The 13,733-nt window shown below is 40.5% G+C and overlaps 1 protein-coding gene across 4 annotated transcripts in view; it reads right to left on the minus strand.

The window, feature by feature from the left end:
- Window positions 1-1,198: 1,198 nt before the first annotated feature.
- The window catches only part of Itprid2 (ITPR interacting domain containing 2), a 34,985-nt gene continuing 22,450 nt past the window's right edge, over window positions 1,199-13,733 (minus strand). For 3 of the 4 annotated variants that reach the window (XR_012911764.1, XM_075984756.1, XM_075984758.1), the window contains 7 exons: window positions 12,971-13,048; window positions 12,764-12,891; window positions 12,026-12,176; window positions 10,876-10,941; window positions 9,794-10,252; window positions 3,265-3,383; window positions 1,199-2,310 (listed from right to left, as the gene is read on the minus strand). Coding sequence is in view for 3 of the 4 variants with exons in the window: in XM_075984756.1 (XP_075840871.1) it covers window positions 3,279-3,383; window positions 9,794-10,252; window positions 10,876-10,941; window positions 12,026-12,176; window positions 12,764-12,891; window positions 12,971-13,048 (987 nt within the window). In the remaining variant the exon portion in view is untranslated. The other variant, XM_075984757.1, reaches the window with a different exon arrangement.

Genomic DNA, 13,733 nt, shown 5'->3' on the forward strand with positions numbered 1-13,733 from the left:
AAGAACACAAGTAACAAACTATAGTGTTTACCATCGATGGCCTTGCTTTTATCTGCCAATCCTTTCCTAAAAAGGAATGGTACAGCATCTTCTCTGATCTGTGGCGCTGCCTGTTGTTGGTGTATCATTCAGTGGCTACAAACTTCAGGAAGCATCTCGGGGCTGTCTTCTGTGCCTTCCTTTGTGAGGGCTCTTGGCACAGTATACTGAGATATGAACAGTGTGCATCTTCAGAAACACTGCTCCCCAGGCACATGGTAACTTAAACTCGATGCTGGTGTGCTAGATAAACTTTCACCGATGATCCTCTAGAACAGTGTAACCTTCACACTCTCCACTTCTCTGTCTTTAGTCTGGAAACTTCACTCAAGCCAGAACACATTTGTAGACTTTTCTAACCACGTTGAGTTATACTCTATCAAATTCTTTCTTGAAATTGGACACTGCTAAGCATACTTTATATGAAAAGATGTACCTGTTTTCAGTCCCTCCCATCATCCTATATAGCTCAGCATCTTGAACATGAAGATTTCCCAAGAAACCCAGGAGGAAAAGTAGAACAGAGAATGCATGCCAAGTGATCTGTCTGCTGGCACAGCCTGCTGTTTCAACTCTTAGACCACCAATATTAATCATCAAACCTGGGAGTCTTATTCTGTTAGAAACAGACTGAAATTGTCTAAAAATCCAAATAGTTGCATTCCTTTCTCTTCCTGTGGAATGTCTGATTTACATGTTTGCCATCACTGTCACAATCAACTGGTTAAATTCCTGGGAAATTTGGCTAACAATAATATTTTATATGTTATTTTTCATTTATTTTTTTGAGGCACAGTGACATGTATTCCATCCAGGCTGGCTTCGAACTCCTGATATGTCTGCATCACTTCTACAATACTGAGATTATAGGCATGCATGTCATAACTGGCTTTTTATAAAGGCAAGGTCAACCTGGCTTTAGATGGGAGGCCCTGGGCCTTTATGAGTCTGAGAGTGCTTTATTATTGTGCCTGCTCTTGGTAGTGGAGACTCAACTCCCTGAGCACTGCAGGACTCTCAGCAGGGGGAAGGAGGCTTGGTAACAAGTTCAGACTTATTGCTTAGTCATGAAATGTAATCCAAATTCTTTTTTTTTTTTTTTGGTTTTTCTAGACAAATTCTTCAGGTTGCAGGTCAATAAATAAATGAGAAATTAACATTTTAAGCAAAATAAATACTTTATTGTTTTAATGGTTTTTTGTTTCTTAGAGATCAGCCTTTATGTGATATTTCAAATATTTATAAACCTTTTAGATAATCTTTCAAAGAATGCTAATATTTCAAGCACTTTGACTAAAATTTCTCACATAAAGTAACATATAGGAATTGAAGATTACAAATACTAAAATACTAATTTCTAATAACATTTGGTTGTTACTTTATACATTTATTTGAAACATAAAATACCGGACACTTTTTTTTTTTTTAAAGAAAATCTAAGACTTTTCTGGTTAAAACTGAATTAAAATCATTTAGGCATGAGTAAAACAAATCTAAATCTCATTTTGGAAAAAAAACCAAAAAACAGCTTATTCATTTCTATTCTATCCATTCAAGTCTAGGATCCCATTATCCTGACAATACTATTTAGTCTAAAAGACAGAGAAAATGTCTTAAAGTAAGACATCTGGACAAGGCAGGAATACATAGTGTTTACCATAAGGCACATAGCATAAAATTACATTTGTTTGGGCAAAGCAACAAGGCTTCAGTGTAAGAACATGAAGTATCTGTAAGTAACCTCATGAGGTCTGCCCTCTCGCCTCTCAGTAGACTCAAGAATCGAGTGCATCTTTAACAACACAACTGTTTGTCTTCTTGGAAGCGACTCAATAAAGAGCAGTGGAGGGAAAAGTCATTGGTTGCTTCAAGCTCTCAGAAGATGAATCTGTTATTGCACAGTAAATACCTCATAGAGGTCAGTGTTGTCGAAGCTAGGCTGAAGAAATATGTTACTTAGAAGCTGATTATGTCTGGAACTCTTCAAGTTTTACAATTCATTCTGTGTAGGACATCAACTGGAAAAATATTGACAAACAAATAAATACTAGACTTTCAAATGGACAGTCTGATAGTTTAGAAATGAGCCAGAAAAGTGCCTAAGTTTCTATGTATGTTTTTAAATTTTTATGCATAGAAGAACACTGCATACAGAAGTGCGTACAGTCCATTGTGTACAGTAGAAAGTATCCTCCAAAGGACAAGCAACACCTCCACCAGCAGAAATCACTGATAACGCCAGTATCACAGCTAATGGGATCCATCCCGACCCTAAGAAGAAGGAAACGTGAGTATTAAACATTCTTCAAATACTATTTTCAAAGTTTTTTTAAAAATGTAAGATTTATTCAAATAAATCCATATATATACACACACATATACGTGTATTTGACTGTCTATCTTCATATCTAACTCTCATCTATCTATCTGCACATACATGCATACACATATGAACACTTGCACATAATTCTCTGGCTGCTGTATATTTTTTGAGAGCTAATTGTTTGATCCTTGGCTTTTGAAAAGAAATCCTCTGAGCTGGTTATGACATAACTTATTAAACTATTTTCTTGTTTCCCACAGCTGAACCATGTGTCGTACGTTTCATGTGACGGGGACATAGAACACGTCCACTGTGACAGTCCGTGCAGACCACTGTTCCTGCTATGCTCATCAGCATCTCTGCTAGGGATACAGTCTATAAAAGAGTTGTAGTGATTCATCTCAATAAGGAAACCACATAAAATTACTTAGTAAATTGTGATTAGAAATGGATCTCTGGAATGTCTGTATAAAAATAAAAATAGGGCTGGAGAGATGGCTCAGCCGTTAAAGGCTAGGCTCACAACCATAAATATAAAAATAAAAATAACAAGGAAAGGTATTATAATTTTTTGACTAATTCTCAAACTCTTGCCCATAAACTGTACATTTGAGATATAATTTAATTAATATTAAAGTAAGTTTTGGGTCTAAAGCCCAATTCCAGGATTTATTTACTATAATGAAATTCCAAAGTAAACGCACATTGTAGGCAGTTCTGTTCTTAAATTGAGCTGTCTATACTTTATATGAGGTTACATGTCGTTTTTATACTGTAGGACAACTAAGACGCACATTATGAAAAGAAAAATTTAGCTAAAGATAACAAAGTGCACTAAAACTAAGAATTAAAAATAGGTACCAATTCATATCTAGTTAAATGCAGGAATTAATAAACATTACCTAATAAATTCCATTCAGTGACTCTCCTGCTTAGAATTCGATGCTTTACTTGAAGACACTGCTGCCAAAAGGCCACTTACAATTTCTCGCCTAATCTCCCCAACAATAGACTCTTTAATCTATAATGGAAAAGAGAAAAACACACAACTTAATAACAGGACTAAGATTTTTTTTTTTTTTTAGTTTTCAGAAATAAACGCATCCCACTTAATTGCTATAGTTAGTTAATCACAGAAGGGGCCATGGTGTTCATAGCAAGCACAAAGGTGCTCGCAGTGCAAGTCCACCCTCAGCACACAGCAGACTGCAGCCAACGATAGTATGAAAACAATCACAGTTCTTATAGGACAAGCAAGATAAAGCCGTCTCGTAAGTTACTTCACAATGACCTGCAGGACTGAATGTGAGGCTCGCACTGTGAAATCAACAGGATTCGTGCTTCTAAATGCTCAGAAAACCTGGAAGTGCAAAGGGATAGGCAGGCAGAAATATTCTGCCTGTTTCCACCAACTAAAAACTGAATATCTAGAGAAGTTATATATTGTTTTAATCTAACATACATTTTAGGTGGACAGAAGAAACTTTCCTTTAATAATAATTATGTTTTAAATATTATAAACATACTCAAAACAACAATCCACTCTAAAATTAATATTATTCTTTAGTTTATAGTGCGCTTGTCACCTGTCTACCTTAGGTAAGAACTTTCATCTTGGGTTGGGCCAAGTCAGTAAAAGTGCTTACCACATAGGCAAGAGGATCTGACTCTGATCTGAGAACCCATGCAAAAAAAGTCAGTTGTGGTGATGTGTACTTGTAATTCGGGCACCAGGGAAGTACAGACAGGTGGGTCCCTGGAGCTCCCCCGTCTGTCCTTCAGTCTGTCAGTCCAGCCTAATGCATGAACTCAGAGTCTGTGAGAGATCTGTCTCACCAAACAAAGTAGAAACATCTTGAAGATGACACTTGAGGTTGTCCTCTCACTTCCACAGGCACATCCACAAATAGACACTCAAACACACACACACACACACACACACACACACACACACAAGAGAGAGAGAGAGAGAGAGAGAGAGAGAGAGAGAGAGAGAGAGAGAGAGAGAGAGAGAGAGAGAGAGAGAGAGACTCATTTTGCTTTTGAGGAAAGCAAACAGACCTGAGGCCATGATCATTTGAGTTAGGATTTTCTTGTCTAGATGTCTAAATACAACATAAGACTACTTTTCTTTCTAATGATATAGCCTCACCTCCAAATAGCTCTTTGTAAAGGCTTTAAATGTGCATTTCCTGAAGTAAACTGATAATGCATTCCCAAATTAGTCCTGTGCTGCTTTCAACTAGCTCTTAAATTTTCTACAATTCCACAGTTTCCTGTCAGCCTGATCTATTTCCTAACACGTTCCTAAATGCATCCTGAAAACATCTCAATTGAAGTCTTTCTAAAAATGGCTCTGTCATGAAAAACTGGGACATAATATCCAGACTTCTATAAACTCTTCATAGGAGCGAATCAGGGCTGGAGTGACGGCTCCGTGCTAAATGCGAGTATCACACCAAAAAGACAACAGAAACAAAAGCTCCTTCACTACCAACCACTCACGTGGCTACATGTTAATAAACATAGCTTTTAAAATTTATCTCTTACCACCATTTTTAGAAGAGTAAATAACAAAGTTTTTAAAATTCATAGCATTATAGGTCCATTTTTTAAGTAAGTATGAAACATGAATACCAGATGGTCATAGCCACAGTCTATAAGGCAAATAGAGTAAGTAAGAAAAGGCCAGTGCAAATCTGCATCTCACAAGATGACAGGCAATTCTTTCTAAGGCAACTATAGTCAAACAAACTTTACTACATCTCCTGACTGCTCATCATTCAAACACAAACTCACTAACTAGTTAGTACACGATACACAATTAAAAATGAATGCTAAGCATTTTGGGTAACACAGATATTACTGGCATAAAAAATGAAAGGATACCTAAGACCCTAGCAGGATGAAATGCATCTGTAGTCCCAGTCATTCGGGGGCTGGGAAAGGAGGATTGCTTAAACTCAGGAGCATGAGTGTATCTTGAGCAAAATCCAACTCAATAAAAAAGAAAATAAACAAACAAACATGACTCTCTACTGTCAGGCGTATTTTACTACAGATGGGAACACACAATGACATTGTCTCAAAAACAATAAAAGGAGGGTAAGTGTGGTGGCACATGTCTTTAATTCCAACGCTTGGCAGCAGAGGGGGTTCCAGGACAGCCAGTGCTACACAGTGAAACCCCTGTCCGGAAAAAACAAACAAACAAAAAAGACAGAAAAGTAGCTACATCTAAACTAAAATAAACTAAAAATAACACAATGCCTATAATACCTATTTCATAACTAATCATGGAGAACTCTTAAAGTTCTAAAGTTCTCCATTTTATACAGAGACAGGAGGGACAGGAGGGTTCAGGAAAGACAATTCACTCTCCAAAAGGCTGTGCAGACTGTAGAGTGACTATCTGACATTAAAAAGGCTGTGCAGACTGTAGAGTGACTATCTGACATTAAAAAAGGGCTGCTGAGTGCAGCACAAGTGCCATGGGAGGCTGCATCTACAGTGCCTCGAGCCCCAAAGCCCTGACCCTTAAACAGACCCTGAGGTTCCCAAGGAATACATGAGAAGCTGTATTTTTACCAAAACACATGTTTCCACATGTCAGATGAACTGACAGTTGTAAACCAAGCCCAGAAGCTTAAACAAACACAGAAAACCTTCACTAAAAGCAGGGCAATCTATGTTTATTCTTCAACATTCAATGTTGAATTTGCCTCTGTGAAGACAACACGTTCACATATCCAAGATATCGTCTTTTTATTCCCACATATATGTACATTTTCTAAAATATATGTAAATAGCTTCAGCCCCAATCACACATACCATATCACAATGACTGGGGCAAATTCGAAGGCCGTACTGACTGTGTTTTTCCAACTGTGGCATGCAGACAATCTGAGCAAGGGAGTATCCTCAGTCTGACAAAAGTGTAACTGCAGACTGTGTTAAACCCTTGTCTGAAAGGGCTTTGTGTCCACTTTCTCCTTCCACAGTGGGGCTCACTGTAGTAATGAGGTGCTCAAGACCTCACAGGGTGCCTCAATGGGAACAAAGGCCTGAGAGTCACCATTGTTTCCTGCAGGGACTGCAGGAAGAAGCTTCCTTGACTGCACCTGCCAAGCCTGTTTAATCCTCACCTGCAGAACTCTTCTACCCAAGACAGAGCTCGCCATCCTGAATGGAGGCTTTGTTAGTGGGGCACAGGGACAAGTTTATAAAGAAGATAGAATTTAATTTTCTTGGTAGCAGATACAAGAAAGTAAGAACTTGAAATTTCGTACCATGGACATTTAAATTTAAAAGGTTACCAGTCAGAAATAAATGGAGTACCGGACTACTCAGTATTTTAAATATTTTGTAAATAAACTTTTAACATAAAACTACCTAGCTGAGCTATGATAACAACAGGAATTTCTTTTGAATTTTAATGAGCAATGGCCAGTGTTATCTATGCATGTATGTTCTCAAAGTACTCCAGAGAGTTTGATTTGCTAAGTATATCAATATCGTTTGTGCCTTGTTTATATAGGGTAAGCCCTTCTTTGTAGACAGCAAGGGGAAGTGTTCCTTCAAATGGTGCCATTCTGAGCTGAATGGCTTCTCCTAAAGGGTTTAGTAACACATTCTAAAGAGTTCATCAAACATTTGTCCAGCATGCCAATTTAAATGTTGACAAAGTATAACATCTTACATATTTAATGGGAGATTCCTATAAATGATTAAGTAATTCTCTAGGACCAAGGCGGCATAATGGAAACAAACGACTTCTCCTATGGTCTGTACTATTGGCCAAAGAACCAATGTTCTGGTCTAAAGGGAGCAGTCTCTTCCTAGGAAATGACCTGCAACATAGATCAGGCCAATGCACTTTTTAAAATGAGAGCTCAGGCATGCATTAAGGAGCAACCATGCCAAATGAGCAAAAGGAAGTCATGTTTTCAGACCTTCCTGACCAAAGCAGGCTAAGAGGAACAAAAGTATCAGAATTTAGTAAAAGAAAAACAGAGTTAGCAAACGTGCCATGAGCAAATGCACACAGAGTACTTACTTAATCTAACTCGAGGACTGTCCTGTGCTTAACTCGCACCTAAGAACAGATTCCTCCACACAGGATACCTGACTATGGAGGCCTGACGTACACTTTGCTAAATGTTAGCCAACCATAATCAACATACAAAACTAGCGGCCACAGAAAGCAGCTTTCAGCTGAAGCCAGGAACTCAGAACACAAACGCAGACGACGTACCCATCTACCAACAAGGTCAGCCCTGCACACAGCCGTTCCTACTCACCCGGCCGTGCAGCTTTGTCAGATCTCAGACCATCTTCCCACCCCACGACAGTAACCCACATGCACCGGCCCCCTCCCAAGCCCCAGTTCCACAAGCACAAGTCAAATGTTCCCAAGGTCCAAGGAACATTTTTACTGTTGTATGGTCTGCTTCCAGACTGTGCAACTATGCATAAAGCCATGCTACTGTTTTGGTAGTTTTCTGTCTTTTGCCCTTTCTAGTGTCGCTGATGAAGTCTGGAATGTCGTCTTTCCAACCCTATTCTACCCAGACAAGTCCTGTGGTTTTACTGCCCATTTCCACAGCATATACAATTTCAGGATGACATCATCTGTGTGTTCACAGAACTCTGTTTACTTTAATGTACTTTTTAAGCTACTGATGTGCAATAAATGATAGCATCATATATGTAAGCATCAATCTTTGGCCCTAGGAGCTCAATGGCCCATTTGAGGGAAGATTCTATGCTACAAACTGATTCTAAAAGTACACTTACATTCACATTAGAAATAGTTTGAAAATAGGGAACCCTAGTTTCTCTGGCTTATTTTGGCTTATTTTGCTCCTAAATTGTTAGATAAATTCTTGGATAACTGAAAGATTAGCAAATCTGCATTCATGAGACAAGAAATGTTGTAAAGTGTGTGTGTGTGTGTATGTTTTCATATGCTTTAAGATCACAAAATTCATAAAATAAAAAGGCATAAAAACTTGAAAACTTTTTAGGGATCACTGTAAAAGTTTTCCATTTTCCTTAGTGTTTGTCTTCTTTAGCCCGCTGTAATTTCCGTTACCGATTTTATGGCTTGCAGGTACTTTCTACTACCCTAGATACTTTGTAAACTGTATTGCTGGTTTCTTTTTGTTTTACCTTTTGAGTAGTCCTGGGCTGTGGAGGGAGGTGTCGTACTTGGAGCCACACACATGCCAAAGGCTACCTTTGCTGGGTCACACTTCAGCCTAAAACTTTTGCCACTAAGCTACAGATGAAACCATAGAGTGGCTTTTAAAATATATAATGTATTCTTCCTTTTAGCTAATGGCAAAAAATAAAAGGTGTTTATATCAGGGATTCTGGACTGGATGAAAGGAAAAGTACAACTGTTTGTACTCCCTCTTCGTGGTTATTCTTTGGAAAACAGAACAGAAAGTATCCCGGGGTATAACCTCCACAGAGACAGATTAAAAAGCCATCATGAAGCTTGTCCATACTGCTTTTCTTCTTAAAGATCCACACCAGTTCATGTGAATGTAACTCAACAGTAACACCAGTGCTGTAACTTAGGTCTCCAATCCCCGGAGGCCCCTGGGCAATGAGTCTCAGAGGTGTGCCTTCTCAGAGCCACGAGATTAATTCACATGTGGGCTCATAATTCCACAGGTTACAGGAAGTCAAAGAAACTTGCAAGGGGGACCAGGTATAAAATAGCCAGGTCCTGGGGCACAGAACAGGCCGTGGGTGTTCTTTGTTTTCCTGGCTCCTAGAGTTCCCTTCTCCCCTCCCAGCTAACACAGGGCAAGCAGCCCTGCTGTGTCCTTCTGTCCTGCTGCAGCACAGGCTATGAACACAGAACCACATGCTTCAGGGCTGAAATCTCTGAGCACAACAGAAACAAACCCTTCCTGTATCAGCTTGTTCTCCAGGGCATTTTGTCAGGGCAATGGAAAGGTCACAGCCATTCTATAAATTTTCTCAATTAACTTTTAACAGTATAAATCACAGACTCCATAGAAGTCTGTGATTCCTTTCGGAACCCAGAACTGTGGTTAACACTTTAGGAACCCACACTGTTGTCATCCAGGGTAAACCCCTTTTTCATACCATGTTTCAATCTATGCACAAATCATACAATTTCTACACTTTTCCAACCATCAAAGGAAAGAGAACAAATTCTTCTCAATCATTAATCTCCTACTTATCTCATGCCAACTGGAATTTTATAAAATGACAGCTCTAATTCCGGAAGAGGCCTAATGGGCTTTCCCGCCTTCCAGCTTTATCCACAGAAACACGTGGGGAGTGGGAAAGCTCCTGCACCCATTGCAGTCAGCCTCACACGTAAGCAGCATCTGAGCAGCTCTACCAGGACACGCATGCACAATGACCGAAGCACGCCCAGACTCGACCCACCTCCCGTATGACTTGCTGCAACTCATCCTGCTCCACGTTCCGATGCATTTCCTCAGCAGCTGGCAGCAGCTCTTCCTGCTCTTCCTCCAGGTGAGATGTAAGTCCCACAACCTGTGAGGCTTCCTCAGCTGCTCCAGCTTCCTCAGAACTCTCCAGCTCTGGAGGTGTCTGCACAGAGCCTGTTCTGGAGGGGGCTGTTGGCGTCAGGGCCACAGAGGCTCGGAAGATCTTCTTTCTAGCCACCAAGCGGGCTCGGGGTTTGCTTCCAGAGTTGCCAGAAGGCCCTCTGGATCTTCTGGTGTTGTGGGAGGGGCTGGAGCAGACGGAAGAGGACTCTGATGTGGCCTGAGAGAAAACGGACTCTGAGCTCTCTCCAGGAGGGATTTCAAACCCCATCTCTCCAAGTCCCAGGCCCAGCTCCGACTTCAGGTATGACTGCTCCCGTATCAGTTCTGTGACCTGGGGGCCAAAACACGGCTCTTCATTCACAAGACGAAGACTGGTAATTAAGAAGGCTAAATTCCCAGCTATGCCAGCTGTCCCAAACTGCAAGGGTTTGTAAAGGCATAGTTCTATTTCACTATCTGACTAACTGGCCAATTTCATTTTCAAAAACCAATTTAAATTCACAGTAACCTCAAGTCGTAACTCGGGAATGTAAGAAACACAGTGAATTGTACTAGTTAACACACAGATGTCTGAATTATTTCATGGAGGAGTAAAGTAATGAAAAATAAAACAGCTGCTCAGAAGGCTTTGACAGTGAGTCTGCAATGTAATGAGGATCACATAAGTCTTCTTACAGATTCTGTGAGGACCTTCATCTACAGGAAAGGATCCTTGGAGGGTAAACAAAGTGTTTCTACAGTGCATACTTCCTTCATGGCATGGGACAAATCACTATCCCAATGAAGCTGGCTTTCTAGGGGCCCAACATGGCACTAGATTTCTAAGTGGCAAACCCACTTTCAGTAAATTTAACTTCCTGACCTCTGTATTTAAAACCAGCATGCCTTGTATGGGAACGGGGCAAACTGCACGCTCATGAGATGCCCCAGTGCCTGGGGAGGACAGAGACTTACTGGCTCCATGACGTTCAGTGGAGACGGGCAGGACAAGTTGTCAGCACTTCTACTGCCACACATCCCCTGAGAAGTAAGGACAACACACGCACTTACACACGGACAGTTTCTCACGTGGCAAATATGTCACAGGAACATCACTTTATGTCAATCAACTGCCATGAGTTCCATCAGATGTATCACTGTGACAGCTACACAGACATCTGCTGCTCTGCTCCCAACACTTCTCAGAACGATGGCTCAAAACCATGGAAGCATGCATCCGTAATGATTTGGAGTATTGTTTTATCTATGAGTAAATACAGCTTCCTTTGCATATTTCTAAACATACATCCATTTTAACAAAATCAAACATGAAAAAGTAGGATAAAATTTAAAATTTCAAACGAACATATTTTATAACTGGAAAGATAGTGGCAACAATCAGAACATACTGGTGAAGCTCAGATTCCACGGGATGGCACGTGAGAAGTGCTGGGGAATGCAGAACATGAGGACAGACAGTGTCCCTTTCTTTATTCCTGTATACACGGATTACATCATGACATCGCACTTGGTTCCTTAAGGAGACAGGAAAGGCACGGGGGGGGGGGGGGGACACTGCCAGGGGATAGGACATGTATTTGGCCTAGGGGAGCCCTCAAGTTCAATCTTCAGCATCAGAACAAAAACATAAAGCAAAAACCCACAAGATATAGAAAGGAACTACACTGAAACTGAAACAAAGAAAAAATTCAAAGGCATAGGCCGTTTACTTAAACAAGGAGGCCGGTGAAAAGGAGTAATATACTATGTTCTTTGGAGATACAAGCAGGGATAAGAATTTAAAGTACTTATATTTTAATTCGTTAAAATTTTTCCTTCAAAAACAGAACTTTTATGTTGATCTTTGCTTTTTCTTTTACTGAAAATTATCATTAAAATTTTCAATGTATTTCTAATTATACTAATTATGAAACTTATCATACTTTGTACATAAAACTAATGTGTATAATATGAAGGTAATTAAGGCAAGATTAAATCTTCAGTAAGTAGGATGAAAATTACTTGAACATCATGCATGGTTCAAAAGCCATTAAAGCCAATGGTTAAACAAATCCCCGCACATTATTAACAACCCTACTTGGGACTCTGGACCCCCACAGCATACCGGAAGCACAGAGGATCGGAAAGGGGAAGGCACCCGGACTGCACGGAGCTGCTCATCCAGGCCCAGCAGCCGCTCCTCCAGCTGCATCTCCAGTTCCTGCAGCTCCATTCGGACAGAGTTCCTCAAGCCCTGCAGCTGATCCACTTCATACCTGCAGATTGTGAGAAGCAGAACTTTAGAAAAAAGTAGCCGAGTGATTTCCAGTAGTGACTAGAAACACTAGACACTTGAATACTGTGAACTAATGAACGTTTACAAAAGATTGCAGTTCCATCAACTTGGACAGAAGCAACCCTGAAGTAATGAATAGGTCTTTTTTAAAAAATAATTTTTTATTTTTATTTCATGTGAATTTGTGTTTTGTCTGCATGTATGTCACATGTGAAGGTATTAGATCCCTTGAAATTGGAGTTACAGGCAGTTATGAGCTTCCATGTGGGTGCTGGGAATTGAACTAGGATCCCCTGGAAGAGCGGCCACTGCTTTTAACTGCTGAGTCATCTCTCCAGCCCATGACTAGGCCTTTGATCCCTTGCACTGTCACCTCTGTAAAGCAGAGTACTGAGAGTCTTGTTTGGTACACTGGAGGTGCAGGTAGAACTTCAGTAAACTCCCGGTGCCTATCTCTTACCTACACTGCTTCACCAAAGACAGAGTTCACAGAGTGTGAACCAAGCGATGCTGAAGGCCCGCTCTCTAAAGACAAGGCTCTGACTTCAGTAACGAATGAAGCTTTACCTGTCCTCCTCTGTCATATGAGGGTACACCATGGTTTGCTGCCGCAGCATGGCCAACTCCAAGTCCATCATCTGCGTTCTGAACAGATTCAGGCTCCGTCTCACGACTTGGAGCTCCTGAAAGGTATTCTGAAATGCAACCGACTACGATTACACCTCTAAGTAACGCTAACTATCCTGCAATGGGAATGGTTAGGAGGGAACTTACTTCATAAAGAGGTAGAACAGACGACTTCTGAGGACTGTATGGGGCAGCAGCAAGATCAGGTCCTCTCATCAGGGGGTACTTCAAACAATGAAACAGGATGAAAAGTCAGGTCCAAGTGGCTACCGCCAAGTTCTCTAGGATGCTAAGGCTATTGTAAGACATGCATTATCATTTCTCTTTAAGCTAAACCAAACCCAGCAATGTCTATAATCAGCAACGAAAGAAATTACTCTCTAATGCTACCTATTATTCTTAAATATTTCAGGTCCAAATTACTCTGTTTAGGAAACAAAACTGGTGTGTGTGTGTGTTCACAGAACTCCCTTCTTGCCCTAAAAAAATTAAGTAGAAAGCCAAGTGAGAATTGGGGGTCTGGAAGCAAATGCAATAGCAGACTGCCTCACAGTTGTGTGGCTGGAGAGAACAGCCAGCAGCCATCACACAGACTCTCAGTGGGACGTATTCTATTGTTATAGGCAGAGAAGACAGAAAGTTGCCTTGCCCCATCTCACAATGTAAGGAAGAAAAAAAGAGAAAGTTAAAAAAAGATAGTGTAAATGTGTACATGTGAGTGAGTGTGTTAGTGTATGTGAATATGTTTGCAATGTGAGTGTGTGTGGCTGTATCAGTGTGTGCAGATGCTCAGTATGAATGTGCTTGTGAGTGTGTGTGAAAAAAAAATGTGTAGGAGTGTGTGAGTATGTGGTAGAAGGCTATGACGTGAAAAAGAGCAAAAATCCAGTGGGCTGAGCTGAACTTCAGA

The sequence above is a fragment of the Microtus pennsylvanicus genome, chromosome 9 (genome assembly GCF_037038515.1).
Source record: "Microtus pennsylvanicus isolate mMicPen1 chromosome 9, mMicPen1.hap1, whole genome shotgun sequence".
NCBI classification, from domain to species: Eukaryota; Metazoa; Chordata; class Mammalia; order Rodentia; family Cricetidae; genus Microtus; species Microtus pennsylvanicus.